General features: G+C 34.9%; 2 protein-coding genes and 1 long non-coding RNA gene across 3 annotated transcripts; 2 read left to right on the top strand and 1 right to left on the bottom strand.

The window, feature by feature from the left end:
- The first annotated feature begins 130 nt into the window (after positions 1 to 130).
- LOC133029016 (uncharacterized) lies at positions 131 to 5,336 on the top strand. Its single transcript, XM_061103676.1, has 3 exons — positions 131 to 1,766; positions 2,386 to 4,778; positions 4,884 to 5,336. The coding sequence occupies exons 1-2, from the start codon at positions 245 to 247 to the stop codon at positions 4,740 to 4,742; spliced, it is 3,879 nt and encodes a 1,292-aa protein (XP_060959659.1). The 5' UTR covers positions 131 to 244; the 3' UTR covers positions 4,743 to 4,778; positions 4,884 to 5,336.
- A 12,497-nt stretch (positions 5,337 to 17,833) lies between these two features.
- Positions 17,834 to 21,968, top strand: LOC133030792 (uncharacterized). Its single transcript, XR_009684339.1, has 3 exons — positions 17,834 to 20,067; positions 20,731 to 20,792; positions 21,695 to 21,968. It is a non-coding gene; the product is annotated as an uncharacterized LOC133030792 (long non-coding RNA).
- A 59-nt stretch (positions 21,969 to 22,027) lies between these two features.
- LOC133031355 (uncharacterized) lies at positions 22,028 to 22,857 on the bottom strand. Its single transcript, XM_061104840.1, has 2 exons — positions 22,146 to 22,857; positions 22,028 to 22,047 (listed from the first exon to the last, which is right to left on the bottom strand). Exons 1-2 carry the CDS (start codon positions 22,855 to 22,857, stop codon positions 22,028 to 22,030), a joined length of 732 nt encoding a protein of 243 aa, XP_060960823.1.
- Between the last annotated feature and the right edge of the window lie 248 nt (positions 22,858 to 23,105).

Here is a 23,105-nt window from a genome sequence, read left to right as displayed (position 1 = left end):
ATGACCCCATTAATTGCATTAATCAAAAGTAAATGCCAACAAAGTTGATCCCTTCCAACAGCTTCCCCTCGACGACTAGCTCTCAGGCTCTCACTATAAAAATATGTCCTCATCCTTCCTTTCATATCATAAATAAATCAAGTTCTCTCTCCCTTCCCCAACTTCTCTATCTGATAGTGTATCCAAGAGAATAGTTTTCACAAACTTAGATACATTGGCCAGAGATAAAGTCCTCCGATAAAATATGATGAATCCGGGGCAAGGCCCCAATAGGGGTCGCTTATGGCCCCAAATGGCCTTTGCAATGGCCATGCTTGTAGTTGCAAGCAATGTCGTTTCAGTTTCCGCTGATCCTTACTTATACAACTCTCCACCACCTCCTTATGAGTACAAATCTCCACCACCACCAGAGAAGTCTCCTCCACCACCATATCACTACAGTTCTCCCCCACCACCTGAAAAGTCTCCACCACCATACCATTACACCTCTCCCCCACCACCGGAGAAATCTCCTCCTCCACCATACCATTACTCATCCCCACCACCACCAAAACATGAAGAGAAGCCATATCACTACTCTTCCCCACCACCACCATCTCCATCTCCTCCTCCTCCATACGTCTACAGCTCACCACCCCCACCAAAGAAGTCCCCACCACCACCATACCACTACACATCCCCACCACCACCTTCTCCTTCTCCTCCACCACCATACGTCTACAGCTCACCACCACCACCAAAGAAATCTCCACCCCCACCATATCACTATTCGTCACCACCACCACCAAAACATGAGGAGCAACCACCATATGTTTACAAGTCCCCACCACCACCATCACCATCTCCTCCACCCCCATACGTCTACAGTTCTCCACCACCACCGGTGAAGTCTCCTCCACCACCTTATGTATACAACTCCCCACCTCCTCCGGTGAAGTCTCCTCCACCACCTTACGTCTACAGTTCTCCTCCACCACCACCTAAACATGAGGAGCAACCACCTTACATCTATAAGTCCCCACCACCACCATCTCCATCTCCACCACCACCTTATGTCTACAGCTCCCCGCCACCACCAGTGAAATCTCCACCACCACCTTACGTTTACAATTCCCCACCACCACCAGTGAAATCTCCACCACCACCTTACGTCTACAGTTCTCCACCACCACCAGTGAAATCTCCTCCACCACCTTACGTCTACAGCTCCCCACCACCACCACCTAAACACGAGGAGCAACGACCATATGTTTACAAGTCCCCACCACCACCATCGCCATCTCCTCCACCACCTTACGTCTACAGTTCCCCACCACCACCTGTGAAGTCTCCCCCACCACCTTACGTCTACAGTTCCCCACCGCTACCACCTAAACATGAAGAGCAACCACCATATGTTTACAAGTCCCCACCACCACCATCATCATCTCCTCCTCCACCATATGTTTACAGCTCCCCACCACCACCAGTAAAGTCTCCACCACCAGTTTACTACTATAAATCTCCACCACCACCAGTGCAGTCTCCACCACCAGTTTACTACTATAAATCTCCACCACCACCAGTAAAATCTCCACCTCCACCAGTTTACTACTACAAGTCTCCCCCACCACCAACTCCATATTACTACTCTTCTCCACCACCACCAACCCCATACCACCCACACCCACACCCTTTGGTGTTCAAGGTTGTCGGTAAAGTATACTGCTACAGATGCTATGATTGGACATACCCTGAGAAGTCCCACAACAAGAAGCACCTTAAAGGTACACTACTTTCTTAAGAATTTTATTTATTTATTTACTGTTTACTCTTATTTTTTTTTAAGTTTTATAAAAAATGATTGAATTAACTTTAAATTATTGTCCCACATATGTAGTTTTTACTTTTTAATCTTAAATATTTATGAGGTTATATTTATATTGTTCATATAATATTGTTAGATTATTTGAAATCCTGTTAAATGTATAATAAATATTAAAACACATTTTAAATAGGTGCAATATATTTATTTAGTTATCTTCAGAGTTGTTTATACAAACTAAAAATGAATAAATGTATAAAAATTTTAATGATGTTTTTAATTAATAGAAAAAAAATTAAAAGCACATTTTGAGAAAATTGATGATTTCAATAAAAATATTTATCAAAGCAAATTATATATATTAAATACAAATATTTTTTATAATTGTAAAATCACAACATCAACCTTATTGTATTGAATTGCATGTTTCCATACTTGATACGAGAATAATTTAGAAAAAAAAAGTTATCAATTTCAATAACCAAACCTTTTACGAAAATCTGTTGTAGTGATTCTAATATACGTGATCATGATTCAATATTATCCCATAATTCACAAAATATTGTCTCAATGTGTAATAGGAGCTATCGTTGAGGTGACTTGCAAGGCTGGAGACAAAGAAGTTAAAGCTTACGGAAAAACAAAGATCAATGGCAAGTACAGCATCACAGTTGAAGGTTTCAATTACCGCAAATATGGAGGCAAAGCTTGCACAGCCATGCTCCACGCTGCCCCCAAGGGCTCCCCATGCAACATTCCAACCAAGTACCACAATGGTGACAAGGGTGCCAAACTCAGGGTGAAGTCAAAGAACAAATACGAGATTGTGCTCTACGCCAAGTCTTTTGCTTATGCTTCAAAGACTCCTTATGGTGAATGCCACAAGACCAAGCCTGTGCACCCTCCTCCATATGTGTACAAGTCTCCACCACCACCAGCTCCAGTATATGTCTACAATTCACCACCACCACCATCACCTAAGTATGTGTACAAGTCTCCACCTCCACCTGCTACCCCAACATATGTGTACAAGTCACCACCACCACCATCTCCTAAGTATGTTTACAACTCGCCACCACCACCAGTGCCAGCTTACGTCTACAAGTCTCCACCACCACCATCTCCCAAGTATCTATACAAGTCTCCTCCTCCACCATCTCCCAAGTATGTATACAAGTCTCCACCTCCACCTGCTACCCCAGCATATGTGTACAAGTCACCACCACCTTCATCTCCTAAGTATGTATACAACTCCCCACCACCACCATCTCCCAAGTATGTCTACAAGTCTCCACCTCCACCTGCTACCCCAGCATATGTGTACAAGTCACCACCACCACCTTCTCCTAAATACGTATACAGCTCCCCACCACCACCAGTGCCAGCTTATGTCTACAAGTCACCACCACCACCATCCCCCAAGTACGTCTACAAGTCACCACCGCCACCTACTCCAGTCTACATCTATAAGTCACCACCACCACCATCCCCCAAGTATGTGTACAAGTCACCACCACCACCTACTCCGGTCTATGTTTACAAGTCACCACCACCACCATCTCCCAAGTATGTCTACAAGTCTCCACCACCACCGGTTCCAGCTTACGTCTACAAATCTCCACCACCACCATCTCCCAAGTACGTATATAAGTCACCACCTCCACCAACTCCAACCTATGTTTACAAGTCACCACCACCGCCATCTCCCAAGTATGTCTACAAGTCTCCACCACCACCGGTTCCTGCTTATGTGTACAAATCCCCTCCACCCCCATCCCCCAAATATGTATACAAGTCTCCACCACCACCAGTGCCAGCTTACGTTTACAAGTCACCACCACCACCGTCCCCCAAATATGTCTACAAGTCACCACCACCACCAGTGCCTGCTTACGTTTACAAGTCACCACCACCACCATCTCCGAAATATGTTTACAAGTCTCCACCACCACCAGTCCCTGCTTACGTCTACAAGTCACCACCACCACCATCTCCCAAATATGTTTACAAGTCACCACCACCACCGGTACCTGCTTACGTCTACAAGTCACCACCACCCCCTTCTCCCAAGTATGTTTACAAATCTCCACCACCACCATCACCCAAGTATGTCTACTCATCCCCACCACCACCAGTACACTCCCCACCTCCACCATACCACTACTCTTCCCCACCACCACCATCACCATCTCCTCCTCCACCATACCACTACAGTTCCCCACCACCACCAAAACACGAAGAGCAACCACCATACCATTACTCATCACCTCCACCACCTTCACCGTCTCCTCCTCCACCATACGTATACAGCTCTCCACCACCACCAGTGAAATCTCCTCCTCCACCATATGTCTACAATTCTCCACCACCACCAGTGAAATCTCCTCCTCCACCATACGTATACAGCTCCCCACCACCACCAGTAAAATCTCCTCCTCCACCATACGTCTACAACTCGCCACCACCACCAGTGAAATCTCCTCCTCCACCATACGTCTACAGCTCGCCACCACCACCAGTGAAATCTCCTCCTCCACCATACGTCTACAGCTCCCCACCACCACCCTTGAAATCTCCACCACCACCATACCAATACACATCCCCACCACCACCATCTCCATCCCCACCACCACCATCTCCATCACCACCACCACCATACCAATACAACTCTCCACCACCACCAGTAAAGTCTCCTCCTCCACCATACCACTATACCTCTCCTCCACCACCAAAACACGAAGAGGAGCCACCATACCACTACTCATCCCCACCACCACCATCACCGTCACCTCCTCCACCATACCAATACTCTTCCCCACCACCACCAACAAAGTCTCCACCTCCCCCATACCACTACATCTCACCTCTTCCACCAGTAAAATTGCCATCACCTCCTGCTTACATTTACGCTTCCCCACCACCCCCAACTCCATACTAAGCTCAAGAATTTTAGCACCATACACACATAGATCATGTAAGTAATAAGTATTTACTTGACTAATTTATTTTACTTATCTGGTGTTAGTATTACTAAATTATAAATAATTAATTTGTATTATTATCGGTATTATAATTGCAGGTTCTAGTTTGAAAAGTGGAATAAAAGAAGTCTCCATCAATGCGCACCAAGCCTCGAATGAATGTTCATTATTCAATAAGGGTTTGTCAATTAGCGATGAGCAACATATTTCAACTTCTTTTGTGGTAGTGTTGCAAATGTATTTGCTGATTTTAAGTTGGAGTGGTTATGGGCAAAACAAAGTAAGAAGAAGAATGTGGAGATTGGAGATTAAGATAGGATAAGGACATAGTTTGTTTTGTGTATGGTTTTTCAACAATTTTTTTGTTTATTTATAGGGAATAATAAATTATTTCATCATATTATATAGAGTGTGTCCATACATGTAATTGTACCATATTGGACTAGCTTCTATCTATTTATGGAGATTTGTCATATGTTGTAAAGTCTTCCTCCTCGATCTGCCTTTTTTAGGCTTCGAGATTTATGGTAATAAAGGAAGGCATTTAATTATTTCTCAAATCTTATTATATATATCCTTTATTCTTTGTTGGTCAAGTTCTAGTTGGCTAATCAACTCAAATTAAAGAAAACAAAATACCGTCGTCCTTTAAAATTGGCAACTATATTTGATTTTCATCTGACAAATATTTCCTTAGCATTGACACGTGAAAATTTTTTTGCACTGTTGACAATGTTGAGGGCAAGGCTTGATAATAAGATACTTGTTCAACCTTCTTAAGAATCTCAAAAGAACTTGTAAACCTAGGGCTTAACTTTCCCTTCTTCTCGAAGTGCTTCACCCTTTTCCCTTACCTAAAATTCAAATTCTATAGGCTTTGGATATGCATAAATTTTCTGCTTTCTTTGAAAAGCAAGCCTCATGGCCTTGATTCAAGCCCGAATACTTCCTTTCCCTGGTTTCATCACAGTGAATCAGAGAGCGACACTTCCTTCCATATAACATTTTGTAGTGAGCCATCCCTATGGTACTATGGTAACTGTTGTTATAGGAAAACTCTATCAGAGGCGAATACTTATTCCATGAACATTAAAAATCCATCACATAGGCTAGTAACATATCCTCCAGCATCTAAATCGTTCTCTTAGATTGGCCATCTATCTATCTGAGGGTGGAAATCTATACTGAAATTTAGCCTTTTACCCATGGCCTTCTGAAGACTCTCCCAAAACTTAGAAGTAAACTTTGGATCTCTATTATAAACAATGAACTTTGGAGCCCCATGGAGACGTACTATCTCATTCACATATAATTCTACATACTATTCTACTGTATATGTTGTATTTACTGGTAGGAAATATGATAACTTAGTAAATCAATCCATTATCACCCGAATTGAGTCATAAAGACCCATGGTCCTAAGTAAACCAACCACATCCATAGTGACATCCTCCCACTTCCACTCGGGTAGTGTCAATGGCTGCAACAAATCTGTAGGTTTCTAATGTACAATCTTAATCTGCTGACAACTTAAGTATCTGGATACATAATCCACTACATCCCTTTTCAAATTGCACCACCAGAAGTAGGGTTTCAAATTCTAGTATATCTTGGTGGTAACTGGATGTAATGAATAAGGAGTAGTGTTAGATTCATTTGAAATTTCTTTTCTGAGCTCACCACTGCCCGGAACAAAAACTCGGGCCTTGTAAAGAAACAATCCACAATCTGACACTGTAAGATCTTTAGCCCAACCAGCCAAAACTACTTCCCGAGACTTAACCAACTCAGGATCTTCCATTTGAGCACTTCTGATTCATTCTAACCAGACCACATTGTTAAATTTCTAAGTTTGCCAACCACAAACTCAATACCTTAATTAACCATGTCTATTTCTAAATGAGAATACATCATGTTGGTGCTAAAAACCTGCTCGGGTCCTTTCTTACTCAACGCATCTAACACCACATTGGCTTTCCTGGGGTGATAAAAAATCTCACAGTCATAACCTTAAATAGTTCTAACCACCATCTTTGCCTCATGTTCAAATCTTTTTGGGGTAAAGAAATACTTTTTTTTTGATAACTCAGAATTTCATTGCACAAACAATCATTTTTACAAGCAATAAGCACCAAGCCAAGTTAGGCAAGGCCTTTGATATCTATACATTTTATTTACAAAGTATGAAACCATTCCTCATCTTTTTTGCTAACTTTTTTTTGGCCATGAAAGAAAATCCAATAAATTAATAAAACCAATAACATAGATAATGGCAAGAAATAGAAGAATTATGAGTGTGATTAATTTTTACCCACTTAGCTAAATCGAATTCTTAGTTGGTAAAAACAAACTAATATGAGATATATACTGATTGTATTCTTAATCGTCATCTAATCTAATTAGTTATAAATATCATAAAATATCTCACTTAATTTTTTAACTATATGAAAAAAAAATTAAAAATTTAATTTTAAAAAATAATTATTCTTTATTATCTCTCATCTATCTCTCGGTCATTTATATATAAATTGAGTTGATTCTCATATGTATGACATTTAAGAAAACAAAAATCACAATTTTTTAGTGACTACATGTATTTTATCAATTTAGTCATCATAAATTTTAGCTTTTTATATGATAGATTGTGATTAAAATTATATTAATAATGGCTTATTTTTAGTTGCATGTTAATTTTTTTTTGTTGTGATTAAAATTAAATAACCTTTTACTGAGTGTGATTATTAATCATTAATATCTAAATATTAAATTTTAATTTTAAAATCACTATTACTCTTTGCTATGTTAATCTTTATTATTAATTTGTTATGCTGAAATTTTGTTTTATGAAAGTTGACAAAAATTTCACAAGTTGAATCTTCTTTTAAGTATTAAATTGAATTATTATACTATTTGTTCTCTTGATTTTATAGAGAAGTTTGCAATAATTCATGTAGAATTGATAATTTAATATGGTGGGGGTTTTTACGCTAAGTGATTTTTTTAAACCAATATTTAACATTTATACTTGCTTTCTTTTCTTTTACATTTTTACATTTTAAAATTTTTTCTAATACTATTATAAAGTTTACTAATTACAATTATACGAAAAGTGTTATTTTTCTTTCTTCCTCCTCTATTCACATATATCTATTTAGAGTGGTAGCCATATCTACCCTTCCATCTCACATCCAGCCCCTCTCATCTCCAGCCCTTCTTGCCATGTAGAACCTCTTCTTAACCTTCCTATGGCGCAGCCTAAGGAGAAAGAGACACTCTTTGAGTTTATTCATCTCTTGGTCAAATCATCTCCATCTCTTTCAAACTTCTTTTTGCTGCTATTGATATAGTTTCAAGCTCTGATTTGTAAGTTGTTCTTTTCTTCTTCTCCTTCCTCTTCTTCTTTTTTCTTTTCAAATTACATCAATATAAAAATTTAGATTTGAAAGTTTTATTAGAATATTGTTGTAGTGTGATTCTTTATTGTTGATTCCACCCATCTGCTCACAAATTTTGTAAAATTTTTTCTTATTCGGTAAGTTGAGTTTTTTATTTATATGTATATAAGGCCATACCTTCCATGTGTTTGACAAAATGCCTAACATAGTTAATATTCTTTATTAGCCTAAAGAAATAGGGCATCTTCGATTGTGCTATTTTTTTCATCTTTAAGCTAAGTTTCTTCAATATATTATTATTGTTTTTATTTTGTAAAATTGAATTTAATGAATTAGTAATTTTATCTTCAGATCTGAAATAAATATGTTGATTTATTGTTGTTTATAAGTTGTTTTGTAGTTGCTTTCATCTTTTTATTTATAATGCTGCTATTGTTATTGTTGTTGTTGTTGTTGTTGCTGCATTTCAGTTAATTTATTTTTATTGGTGAAGCTCAAATCTAAATGTTAGGTATAAAACTCAAATTTAGAGTTTTATTATTCAATAATCTCCTTTGGATTTGATTTTAAATTTTTTTTCAAATGATCTCAACTTCAAAATTTAATGCTTATTGATGTCCATTTATCTCACAAGCTGGCAAAGTTATTTTTCTAAGTTTTATAATTTTATGAATCAGAGATTTATCTAAAGACTTTAAATAACTATGTTGATTTAACGTTGTGTATAAGTTTTTTTTATAGTTGTTTCATCTTTTAATTTATTTTGTTGTTGTTATTTCACCAAGTTATCCATTGAAGAGGCTTTCAGAGCAAAAAGTGAGATAATGATGACGAGATTGCAAATTAAAAGATTAATGTATTAGTTTTGGTTATCTTTGTTTGAGTTCAAAGACTTGTTTTGTTATGTTTTATTTATTTTTTTGATGTATTAAGTTAGAAGAATTTTTCAACCTTAAATGGTTTATGTCTATCACTTTTTCAGTTTCTAATTAGTTATTATACGGTTCTTATTCTAGGGTTCTTAAGTTTTTTTTTTTTTTAAAAAAAAAATTTTAGATCATTGGGTTAGGTCTTACATTTATCAGTTGTATTTGAATTTTAATTTGGAGTTATTTTAGTTGCATATTTATTAAGTTTTACATTTTTTTTTATTTTTTAGTTGTTATATTGTTGTTTTTATGTTGTTCAGTACATGATATACTTACAGTTTTGTATAGCTATTAATCGTTTTTTATTAGTTCATTGCTTTATTAATTTTGTCATCATAATATTTTCAGGTGGGTGATAAGACATCTGATGTTGTTGATAAGTTGAAGCTTCCAAATAAAAATATTGTCAAAGTTTATAATTTATTTTTTTTTTATTTGTATTGTTTGAAATGTTCTTTGGCTATAGTTCATTCATTTGAAATATATATATATATATATATATTTTATAGTAGCAAGTTATTTTATAGTTTGTTTAATGTTGTTTTACTTGCTACAAGACTTGATTTTCTAGTGATGATGAACTTCAAAATTGATCAGAATGAAGTTAGTGGCATACATCAAAAGTGTACACAAAAATGTTCTAAAGTCTTTCAAGAAGGTTGGAGTTACTGTGCATGAATTAAGGATTGAGAAGTGTGTTTCGTTTTGGTTGTATATGCTCAAGAGCAACATTTTTTTTTTTAAAGAAACTTTGTTTTTATATATTTTTTTAAACTTTTCTCTAGTTAACTTCATATATATCTTGTATGAGACATTGAATATTATAATTTCTTTTTAATTGTTTATATCTTTTAGTACATTAAGAAACAACAATTATTATATTTTTAATTTATACATCACGTATTTGCATAATTATATATATATATATTTTAAAAAAAGACAATAGTTGATAGTAGTTTTTTTTAACTATTAACAACTATTTAATAACGATATAAAAAACCATAAAAACAATTGATAATATACGAAATCTACAAATTTTAACAACTGAAATTGAAAGTGTACAAACAACGTGAAAGTAACAAGTTCAAAAAATAATGAAATTAAACAATGTGTTTACAACTTTAAAACAACCGTAAAACAACAAACAATGTTACTACTAAATACAAGTAATTTTTTTTTCTTCATATTTACAATCTCTTTCTATTAATACCCATACTTGATTCAAAATTAACATAATGTGTTCTCTTATTATTTTTCATGTTTGGATGTAAGAGATAAAGATAATTTTTTGTTTTAACATGTAAAACTATATTCCTTTAATTGTTAAACAACTAGTGTAGTGTATGAACAATTCCTAACAAACTTTACAACAACATGAAAACAACTTGATATTATATAATATTTTCAAGTTGAAATAAGATGTTGCAAAAACAAAGAAACTTCACAATAACATGAAAATAACTTAATTATTCTTTTGCAGATATTGTGTAGTTTTTATTTTTGTTATTTCAACCAAAATAATATCAATTGATGAACAAATAATTATAGCAATACACAAAACAACTCAAAATCAACTACTTGTGTTGTTATTGCATGAGTATTTGTAAATTTTCTTCATATTTGCAATATCTTCCTGTCACATTCATTGTTATATTTGTATTGTTATTCTGTCGCTTGTACATTTACTTTTATTTTTAGAAGGGTGAAAAAACAACGTAAATGAAACTTAAAACCAACGTGAAAGCAACATATTTTTGTATTGAAATTTTAACACACACTCATTGTTCTTATTATATTTTCCAGAAATTCAATACAGTAGTTTTCTTCCAAATTTTCAAAAATTATAAAAAAAAAAACTGAAAATATATGTAAATCAACCAAACAACAAAAAATAATTAACAAAATAATTGAAAAAAACACACTAAACAACATCAATTTTTTTTTTTCAAAAACTACATAAAAATTAGATTTTCTTTTTGAAAGAAAACCCAAAACGTGTGGGTATAAAAATTCAAGAAGACCTCTCAGTCGTATGATATCTCTGATTCCACTAGATCTCCCCCTAGATTGTTGATTCTTTCTCATTGGCTTCATGGATATCTCCTCACAGTGATCTCGTTGCCATGGTAGAACATCTAAGAAAAACTTCTTGTCGGCGTTAATGGAGATCAGGGCAAAATTCTTCGCCGGCGTTCATGGAGATCGCAAAATAGTTTCTACATCATCGGTGGTTGATGATTTTCAAATCTCCATCCCTTAATAAGAGTTGTCGACAATGGAGAGAAACTCATTATTTTGCTCTGCAAGAAGGAGAAATTCTTTTGGGGAAGAAGAAGTCTCTGTGTCGTATTTTTGAAAAAAAAACTTTTTTTTTTTGAGTCAAAGTGAAAATTTTATTCAAACACTTTCAGCCATTACAATAGACTTAAAATAAGCACAAACATTATGCTGATTAAAAACACAATCTGACGAAAAACAAGACTCTCTAGCAAGACAATGAGCAGCCCTATTTGCAGATCGTTTAACAAATTTTAAAGAAACATTATTTAAAGACGAGATTAATGTTAGAATTATTTTACCAGGATCTAGATTTACTACCAAGTATGTTTGATTAACATCCTAATATGAATTCTAAAACAATGAAAATAAACACATATAAAGTTTAGAAAACCTTACAGTGGGTGCAGCGGAATAATATGACTCCTTCCATTCAGATCTCTAGCCCTTGATTCCTTTCTGTAGCAGAGCATAATCAAGATCTGAATCTGGATCTCTTTCTCTTTCTTTGATGCAGATTTTCCATAGTCTTACATACTATGATTGAGGTACCACTTGATGTGTGTAGGCACTACTCATTCACTCAAGTGTTTCGAAATTTAGAGAGAAGAAAAGAGAGAGAGAGAGGCGTGTAGCTTTTCTGAGAGAAACCAATGTTCAAAGTTGTGTGTGTGTTTCCTGAAGCCAACACTTTCTATTTATAGAATACCCTCTAGGTTTAGGTTAGAATTGTATGACATTAAAATAATGGAAACTATAAATGGTATTTCTTGTGCATGTGGCCGGCCATACAAAAGGAATTGGGCCTTACTTTGCAACTTTCCCATTTTGTTATTTTCCATTCCCATTTTCTCAAAAATGCCAATTTTCTAATTTAACCTTTTTAAATGCAAATTCTAATTATTTAATAACTTAAAATTAATTATTAAATAATATTGCCATTTAATATATTTATTAATTTAGACATATAAAGTCTCTTAATCAATAAATAAACCTAGAATCTCTTTTCTTTACAATTTCGCCCTTGCTTAGTGAAAATTCATAAAGTAGACATAGTCTAACTTTTAGAATTATAATTGATTAATTAAAATCAATTAACTGAGTCTTACAAGCAGTATGGCCTCAGCTTGTATGGGGACCATGGGTCTATATAACCGAGCTTCCAATAAGTTGAACCGAATTTACCAAATAAATTCCCTAACTTATTAATTCCTTGTTGAATCCACACTTAGAACTTGGAATTGCACTCTCAGTCATATAGAACGCTCTATATGTTCCATGATATAGACACATCATGAGTTATCCATTGTTATAATCCTAATGTGATCAATGACCCTCTAATAGATGATCTACATTGAAAAGGCTCTAAGTTACCGTTACACCTTCAATGTATTTTATCCTTAAAACATTTAGCTCCGTATAAATGATATTTCAGCAAAGTGAAATGAGATCTCCACCATTTATCTCTGTTTAGCTAAGCTCGAAGGATATCATCGTTTCACTTCTAAATTCCTATAGAAGTTATAGATTCCATATTTATGGTAGCGCTCCCACTCAATTATACTATCATGTTCCCAAAATGTACGTATCACCCTTACCCAAAAGTAGGCTTAACTAACAAATCAAACAACATGTATAGTACTCTTGAGATCGAACCTAACCATATCAGGATTAAGGTCATTTGATCTAGGATCAACAAGTGATATTGAATTGAATAGATATTATGGTAAGTTTTAATATATCTAATCAAAGTTCAATATCGGTCCCTTCCGATGTATACTCCATGCATCCGATACTGGTAAACTTTGCCAATGTCCTGGAAAGGACATAACACTTTTCCAAGGTGTAAGAATACCTATCGCTGATTATACCATGTCAGTCTAAATCCAGTGTTCTGACAAATCAGGGAATAAACTTTTGAACATATACTTAAGATTATATTCCACTGTGCTAACAACACTATAATCTTTAACAAATTCATAAGTTCTGGACTTAAAAAGAATTCATACATTATATACATATAATCATGAAATAAATCATGTGAACTATGCAACATAAAATGTTATTTCTGATCTTTATTAATAAGTAAATCTGATTATATTGAAATGAGTTTTATTTAGGGCACAAAACCCAACAATTAAGGCCCGACTGTAATATCCCAATAAGCCTTATTGTAAGTAATTAGGATTTATAATTATATTATGGATTAATCAGGTTATAAGTGGGATTATGATCCTACTAATCTAGTTCAACATAAATTTTAAATTTTGCTATAAGTGAGTAAATAAGCGTAATTTATAAACTACGGAGATTTATATAGTATGTCTGAATGTAATATAAGATAAATGTGGAATAAAAATATTTGCAGGTTTGGCGACCTTGGAGACTCGATCGGGGGCCAAAAATATCATAACAGGTTTAATTATTAGTTTTAATGGGAATATTGTGATTAGTTGATAGTGTATGTATTGGGGGTAATAAGGAGTATGTAGAATTTAACTTAGCGCCCTAGAAGTATAGATTTCTTAATGGCTAAGAAATAATAAAATAATTATTAATAATAAAGTTTCTATTAATATTATTATTATTATTATTTTATTATTATTATTATTATTATTATTATTATTATATTAAAATTTGAAGTTATCTGTATATATATTAAAACTTTGAAAAAGAAAAAAAACTAACCTATCCTATCTCTCTCGCTCCTCTTCGTGCCACAAAAAAACCACCATCCTCATCCTTTTTTTTCTTCAATCTTTAGCCTAAAACCAACTCTAGCAGCAGCTGTGAGCATAGGTAAGTTCAAGGAAAAAGAAACTTGAGGTAAGGTTTTACTTTTCCTTAAGTTTCAAGCTTGAGTTATAGGTTTAAAGGGTTGAAATTTTATTCTGTGATTGATGGGATTTAATTGGGCCTTGGGTTTTATTTTTATGATGTTTTAGGATTGTTTGTAATGCTTATTTGGTAGGTTTGATAGCTGTGGGGTGGAAAAGCTCCAAGCTTGAGTTTTAAGCTCAAAGCTTGAGCTTTAATGGCACTTTTGATTTAAGGGCATGGTTTTGATTTCTGTTACGTTGGAACTGTTATATGGATGATACATATGTCTCATATGAAGTTTGGAATGAATTGGTTAGGTTTTGAGTTAGTTTGGAGAGTTTAAAGTTGAAGAAAATCGTGTTCCTGGCAGTTCAGAACCGGAATTCCGGATGTACCAACCGGAATTCCGTTTGGTTAGTTTTCGGAAAAGTCGAATTTCGTATTTTGGCCATAACTTTTCACTCGGGTGTCTGTTTTGTACGTTTTGTATACCATTTCGAAGCTTGCGACGAGATCTATGATATGGTGTATATTTTAGAGCCAAAATATAATTTTCATTTTAGTGAATTTTTCCCTCAAGGTTTGGTAAGAAACCCTAGGTATTCCTTTACAGTTATTAAGCAGTGTTTTGGGATAAACACTTATTGGTTTATCATCGTTATGACATAGGGCCCGGGATGATCGATCGTTCTCCAAGCAGGTCGGCCAACATACCTAAACCGAATTTGAGGTAAGAAAAGTATTAAATACTGTATAAGGTTAATGTTATGATTGTTACAGTTTCGATTAAGATTGAAATCTTGTTATACGTTGTTGTGACTTAATTCTAATCGAAGTTAACGATATGTATTGGATGTGACTCGGTTATGATCGAGGGAAATAATAGGAAACGATTATCATCGTTTGACTCGATTATGATCGAGGAAAATAATAGGAAACGATTATCATCGTTTGACTCGATTATGATCGAGGGAAGTATTATGAAACGATTATTATCGTTTGACTCGATTATGATCGAGGGAAGTATTATGAAACGATTATTATCGTTGTGGCTCGATTATGATCGAGTAAAAGAAACGGTTATTACCGTTATGAGTAATTACTCACGAAACCGCTAGCGGATAGGTTTCTTACTTATCGTTTGCTATATCGGGCAACGATAGTGACATATATAGCTCGTGGGTAACGAGTGGTAAGGGTACTTTATGATGAGTTGTAATCGAATATATTATGTTATAGTGTGACTGAACAAATGTTATATTGCTTGTGAAATTAATCAATTCTCTTGTAATGATGCATGATTAGAGTGCTTTATGAAGTACTGAAATTGAGTGGATATGTTAATGTGTGAACTGGAGTACTTTATGAAGCATTGAAAGTAAGTGTTTACAATACTATATGATTAGGGTGTTTTATGAAACACTGAGGTTATTGATTATGTATAACTATAATTACTCTTAATTTTGTAACAAGTTTGCTTGTATAGACGTTGAATTGTATATGTACGTTGAAAGAGAATGATCCCTTGGTATGTATAATCTGTGGTACTATAATTTTCTATTATTTTCCATGATTTTCTTTATCTAGTAGCTTTTCTTGCTGAGTCATTGTGACTCACAGGTGCTTCGTGGTGCAGGTAAGGAAGTTAGAAGCTGTGTTCGGCCATGAGTCAGAGGTCTCCCAGCAATGTACATATCAGCCGTGGGGTCTTGGCTTCTGGGAAGCAGGATCGAATTCCTTTCTATGTTTGGAAATGTAATCTATTGTAAAAGAATATTTTTATTTTATAAATAGGGGATCCTATTTTACGATAGTATTTAAAATGAAAGTCTTTATTTTGAATTTAATTAAAGATTTAAATTAAACCACACTGTTTTTTTTTCAAAATTTATAGATTAGTGATAATAAACTTTTTTTTAAAAAGCACACACACGTGGCGTCCCTGAGAGTCGGGGCGTTACAACATGGTATCAGAGCGACCAAGGTTTAAAGATCCTGAAGACTGGTTTGATATGTACATTGGTTGCGAAGACTCGTTCGATTCGTGGTCTAGTAAGTGCTAATTATTAGTTGATTAGTGAATTATTTATTGATTATGTGAATTGTCTGCTTATTTGAAATGTGTAAGTTGTTAGAGAAGCATGATAAGTTTTTGATATAAAGTTGCTAAGTATGTCTATGCATGTGCGGTAATGCTTATTAGCATTAGTTTTAGTTAGAAAGATTCTAACTATGAGCAAGGAATGGTCGTGAGTATACTAGAAGGTGTACTTGAGGCAATCTAGTAAGAATGATTGTGAGCCTGTTAGGCTCGGGGTAGGTGGTTTGGGTATTAATCTTCCACTACCACAGGGCTGAGAGCAAATGAATGCTATGAAGTAAGAGATTACCTGAGTGGCCAAGTAGTAGAATTTACATAGTTGGTCCCGGGCAGCGGGGTGATGGAAATGGACACTAAGCTGGACCGATTGGCAAAGTTTTGTTTTGATGGAGTAGCTTCAAAGGCTGCTAGGAGGGTTAAATCTAATTGAAGGTGGAAAGAGTATATCACTCAGAATGTAGATATAATGGCTAAGCAACTAGAAGTTGCCTGGTTTTATGCTCAAATGGTTGAGCTAACCCTTACTGCTGGGGGTGCAAGGACTAGATCACGAAAGACATAATATGAAAGGAGATTCATGAAAGTAAATGTCTAGTGTTGGATCGGGTAAAAGGTGTTAACCTTAACGATCTTAAAAAAAAAAAAAGAAAAGAAAAGTTACCAACCCACCAGTTATGGGTCCTAGTGGGAGAATTTAAGGTAACCAAAGTTTCTGACATGGTGGGAACAAAAGATTTGTAAACCCATTCAGAGGGTCGAGATGCAAGAGACACCAGTAAAATGAACGCTACATGAGAGCCTGCATTCAGTGTGGGGTAGTAGGCCATTTCAAAAGAAACTTCCCATGGTTACAGTAGCGGGAATGGAAGAATGATTAAGAGTTTGTGTAAATTTAATGGTGTGTTACTGAGTAGTTCTGGTACCTTTTTGTTTACTGGAAAACTAGTTATTTTCCAGTATGTGGTCTAAACCCTTCCCAGATTGTGAGGGTAAGGAAATAGTTCGTTGTTTTAGTTGTGCTGAATTTAGAGAAATCTAATATTATACTAGAGTTGAACTAATTTGCAAGGTATAATGCAACTATCGATTGAAAAGAAAGGTGGCAACTCTTGAATCAAAAAGTAAGGACACATTTGTGTTCTTAGGCAAGGTTCAAAGGTCCCGAAATCCATTGATCCCAGCGTTTAAGGCTGGGATGGATGTATCAACTTTTCAGTTAGTGTGGCCAATATTATAAAGGGAACATTAGTGAGATTGGGACACAATCTTGTGGCTCAAGGTTTCTAGATGCTTTTAGAGGAGCCACTAGGGTTATTGGTTAAGCGGGAAATTGATTCTGAATTGAAGTGGTAATGGGAGTAAAACCTGTATCTAAAATTATGAATTGGATGGTAACTGTAGAATTGAAAGGAGTGAAGATTCAGTTGTAGGAAAGGTTGGGCTTGAAATTACTAGTCTAAGTATTTCATTCTAGAATACACCAGTTTTATTTGTGAAGAATAAGTATCCTTTGATAAGGACAGATGTTATGTTGAACAATTTAGGGAAGGATCATTTTTCTCTAGGGTCGGTCTTCGATCTGGTTATTACCAGTTGAAGACTCGAAAGGAGGATTTCCTAAAACAGTTTTGGTACCGATGACTTTGTAATTGTTTTAATTAAGGGTATTGTGATTTCTTCGGATCCAAGGGAGGCATATGAGAGACACCCTTGGATGATGTTGTAATGTCTCTAGAAGCATAAGTTTTATGCTAAATGTAAGAAATGCAAGTTTTGCAGATCCCAAAGTTGCAATGAAGGTTAGAGATTTTTCTGGAATTAACAGGATACTACAGAATATTTGTTGGGGGTTGTCAACGCCCTTAGTGGAATCAAATCAAAAGAATTGAAACAGAGATTAACTATTATACCAATGTTAACATTGTTAGTCAGTGAGGGGAGAATGTGATTTGATGTGATACTTCTATACAAGGATTAGATTGTATTCTGACACAATTTAGGAGAGTTGTTGCCTAATTACTTAGACCAATTGAAGGAGTATGAGAAGTGATATTTTAGTCATGATATTGAATTGGCTGTAATCGTTTTGCACTGAAAGTTTGGCACCATTTTCTATATGGTGAAAATGTGAAGTCTATACAGATCACAAAAGCCTCAAATACTTTTCTTTTGGAAGAATTTAGATGGGAGGCCGTGGTGACGGTTAAAGTTGATTGAAATTTTTAACGGTGTGATTTTCTACCACTCTGGGAAGTAAATTAGTAGTAAATACCTTAAACTAAAGAGGTCTAGGACAAGTTTGTAAAACAAAAAGATCTCACTAAAGGTTGCTAGAAATGTAACCAGAATAGGGATTAAGTTCATGATTGGAGAACTAGTTAATCTTACATTGTAGTTTATTATGTTGGAAAGAAATAGAGTGGCCGAGCAGAGTGACTCTGAACTTTAGAAGTACAAGGAAAGGCTTGGAACCGGATTGACAAAGAACTTTTTGATTTTGTTTGAAGGAATTTTATGATATAAAGACAAGGTTGGTGTATCAGTCTGATAAGGATATTGAATAGAAGGTTCTAAGTGAGTTTCATACTACACTATACTCTTTATACTCGGGAGTAACTAAGATATAAGATCACTACAAATTTTTTATATTTTTTTTATTATTAGAGTGGAATATGTTTGTGGCAGATTAGTGTGCTAATCTATTTGTCAAGGGAATAGTTCAACCCTGTGATGCTCTGAAAGTAATTATCTCAGATTGAGATTTAAAGTTTACATCTAAATGCTGAGAGAGTCTGTAACAAGCATGTGTGATATATTTTGAGGGTCAGAGACTTAGAATTTTTTTTTAGTACCACCTAAGAGAGGGGTGCATAATGTCTTCCACATATCTATGTTAAGAAAGTATTTGTCAGATCCGACACATATTTAAGTTACGATGATATTAAATTCCATACAACTGATTTTACGAGGAAGCGACTTGGGAATTAGAGTCGCAGATGAGGGAGCTGTATCCCCAAATTATCAAGTAAATTTCGAGGACGAAATTTTTATAAGGAGGGGATGGTTGTAATATCCCAATAAGCCTTATTGTAAGTAATTAGGATTTATAATTATATTATGGATTAATCAGGTTATAAGTGGGATTATGATCCTACTAATCTAGTTCAACATAAATTTTAAATTTTGCTATAAGTGAGTAAATAAGCGTAATTTATAAACTACGGAGATTTATATAGTATGTCTGAATGTAATATAAGATAAATGTGGAATAAAAATATTTGCAGGTTTGGCGACCTTGGAGACTCGATCGGGGGCCAAAAATATCATAACAGGTTTAATTATTAGTTTTAATGGGAATATTGTGATTAGTTGATAGTGTATGTATTGGGGGTAATAAGGAGTATGTAGAATTTAACTTAGCGCCCTAGAAGTATAGATTTCTTAATGGCTAAGAAATAATAAAATAATTATTAATAATAAAGTTTCTATTAATATTATTATTATTATTATTTTATTATTATTATTATTATTATTATTATTATTATTATTATTATTATTATTATATTAAAATTTGAAGTTATCTGTATATATATTAAAACTTTGAAAAAGAAAAAAAACTAACCTATCCTATCTCTCTCGCTCCTCTTCGTGCCACAAAAAAACCACCATCCTCATCCTTTTTTTTCTTCAATCTTTAGCCTAAAACCAGCTCTAGCAGCAGCTGTGAGCATAGGTAAGTTCAAGGAAAAAGAAACTTGAGGTAAGGTTTTACTTTTCCTTAAGTTTCAAGCTTGAGTTATAGGTTTAAAGGGTTGAAATTTTATTCTGTGATTGATGGGATTTAATTGGGCCTTGGGTTTTATTTTTATGATGTTTTAGGATTGTTTGTAATGCTTATTTGGTAGGTTTGATAGTTGTGGGGTGGAAAAGCTCCAAGCTTGAGTTTTAAGCTCAAAGCTTGAGCTTTAATGGCACTTTTGATTTAAGGGCATGGTTTTGATTTCTGTTACGTTGGAACTGTTATATGGATGATACATATGTCTCATATGAAGTTTGGAATGAATTGGTTAGGTTTTGAGTTAGTTTGGAGAGTTTAAAGTTGAAGAAAATCGTGTTCCTGGCAGTTCAGAACCGGAATTCCGGATGTACCAACCGGAATTCCGTTTGGTTAGTTTTCGGAAAAGTCGAATTTCGTATTTTGGCCATAACTTTTCACTCGGGTGTCTGTTTTGTACGTTCTGTATACCATTTCGAAGCTTGCGACGAGATCTATGATATGGTGTATATTTTAGAGCCAAAATATAATTTTCATTTTAGTGAATTTTTCCCTCAAGGTTTGGTAAGAAACCCTAGGTATTCCTTTACAGTTATTAAGCAGTGTTTTGGGATAAACACTTATTGGTTTATCATCGTTATGACATAGGGCCCGGGATGATCGATCGTTCTCCAAGCAGGTCGGCCAACATACCTAAACCAGAATTTGAGGTAAGAAAAGTATTAAATACTGTATAAGGTTAATGTTATGATTGTTACAGTTTCGATTAAGATTGAAATCTTGTTATACGTTGTTGTGACTTAATTCTAATCGAAGTTAACGATATGTATTGGATGTGACTCGGTTATGATCGAGGGAAATAATAGGAAACGATTATCATCGTTTGACTCGATTATGATCGAGGAAAATAATAGGAAACGATTATCATCGTTTGACTCGATTATGATCGAGGGAAGTATTATGAAACGATTATTATCGTTTGACTCGATTATGATCGAGGGAAGTATTATGAAACGATTATTATCGTTGTGGCTCGATTATGATCGAGTAAAAGAAACGGTTATTACCGTTATGAGTAATTACTCCTGAAACCGCGGATAGGTTTCTTACTTATCGTTTGCTATATCGGGCAACGATAGTGACATATATAGCTCGTGGGTAACGAGTGGTAAGGGTACTTTATGATGAGTTGTAATCGAATATATTATGTTATAGTGTGACTGAACAAATGTTATATTGCTTGTGAAATTAATCAATTCTCTTGTAATGATGCATGATTAGAGTGCTTTATGAAGTACTGAAATTGAGTGGATATGTTAATGTGTGAACTGGAGTACTTTATGAAGCATTGAAAGTAAGTGTTTACAATACTATATGATTAGGGTGTTTTATGAAACACTGAGGTTATTGATTATGTATAACTATAATTACTCTTAATTTTGTAACAAGTTTGCTTGTATAGACGTTGAATTGTATATGTACGTTGAAAGAGAATGATCCCTTGGTATGTATAATCTGTGGTACTATAATTTTCTATTATTTTCCATGATTTTCTTTATCTAGTAGCTTTTCTTGCTGAGTCATTGTGACTCACGGGTGCTTTGTGGTGCAGGTAAGGAAGTTAGAAGCTGTGTTCGGCCATGAGTCAGAGGTCTCCCAGCAATGTACATATCAGCCGTGGGGTCTTGGCTTCTGGGAAGCAGGATCGAATTCCTTTCTATGTTTGGAAATGTAATCTATTGTAAAAGAATATTTTTATTTTATAAATAGGGGATCCTATTTTACGATAGTATTTAAAATGAAAGTCTTTATTTTGAATTTAATTAAAGATTTAAATTAAACCACACTGTTTTTTTTTCAAAATTTATAGATTAGTGATAATAAACTTTTTTTTAAAAAGCACACACACGTGGCGTCCCTGAGAGTCGGGGCGTTACACCGACAGTCACCAACAAGTAATCCAAACTGAGAAGGCATTAAAATTGAGCTATTAATAGCTTGAACCACCACCAAAGCATCAGTTTCTATTACTACACTGGACCATTGTTTTCTCTCTATCCAACTTAAGGCCTCCTTAATCCCAATGGTCTCGGCAATTTCGGGCTTAACCACCCCAAACCGAGATGCAGAAATAGCTTCAAGGAGAATTCCATTCGTGTCACGGGCCACACACCCAAAGCCAAACTTGTTTTGTTCCTGAAAAATAGCCCCGTCGACATTAATCTTGACCATATGTGAATTTGGTTTCTTCCACCGCTCGTCTACATTATTAATATCATCAATTAACAATGCCCCCGTCTTTTGAGATCGAGCAGTACAATATTGGTCAAGCACTATCCTAGCCGATCGGACCACATCAATAGCAGAACAAGTTTTTTTATTCCAAAGTAGCTCATTACGAACAGACCATATCTTCCAACTGATACAAGCTGCTTCTTTGACATCAGCAGCAGAGTGATGCACGGTTAGACCAGAAAGCCATCTGTTGAAGCCAACACTATCCACACTAGCAGGGACAATAGAGACACACCAGCAGCTTCTCGCAAACCGGCATTCGAGCAAGGCATGACTAATAGTTTCCACCGCCAAGTTGCAAAATGGACAATACAAATCGACATTAACCTTTTTGGTGCTCAGTTGAACTTTTGTTGGGAGGCACCAAACTAAAACACGCCACAGAAAATGCTGCACTTTCGGAGAAATTTCCAAATTCTGATCTTCAACAGCAACATGCACACCAGAATCCTGCTGTAGCAGTCGGTATGCACTCTTCATAGTGTATAGGCCATTAGTTTCTTCACTCCAATACCACTTATCAGCCGTAGCATTCGCACTCAGTTGTATAGACAACACAAGGTTCTTATCCCTTTCATCAAACAGATCATTGATAATATCATAGTCCCAACTCTTAGATTGAAAAAAAAGCTTTAATTTTCCTAATTTTGTTTATTTTGTCATATGATAATAAAAAAGTAAATTCTGACCTAAATATAGCTATATATGAAAAAACCCCTTGAATAAAT

Source organism: Cannabis sativa, chromosome 9, assembly GCF_029168945.1.
Source record: "Cannabis sativa cultivar Pink pepper isolate KNU-18-1 chromosome 9, ASM2916894v1, whole genome shotgun sequence".
Taxonomy (NCBI): Eukaryota; Viridiplantae; Streptophyta; class Magnoliopsida; order Rosales; family Cannabaceae; genus Cannabis; species Cannabis sativa.
Note: the sequence above shows the minus strand (reverse complement) of the source record. Positions and strands in the feature narration are given on the sequence as shown.

Excerpts from the sequence above, each read along its gene's own strand:
- LOC133029016 (XM_061103676.1), top strand. The coding sequence starts at position 245 with ATGATGAATCCGGGGCAAGGCCCCAATAGGGGTCGCTTATGGCCCCAA. Across the intron at positions 1,767-2,385 it reads CAACAAGAAGCACCTTAAAG|GAGCTATCGTTGAGGTGACT; the intron begins GTACACTACTTT and ends AATGTGTAATAG.
- LOC133031355 (XM_061104840.1), bottom strand. The coding sequence starts at position 22,857 with ATGAAGAGTGCATACCGACTGCTACAGCAGGATTCTGGTGTGCATGTT. Across the intron at positions 22,048-22,145 it reads TGGGATTAAGGAGGCCTTAA|TTTGGATTACTTGTTGGTGA; the intron begins GTTGGATAGAGA and ends ATGCCTTCTCAG.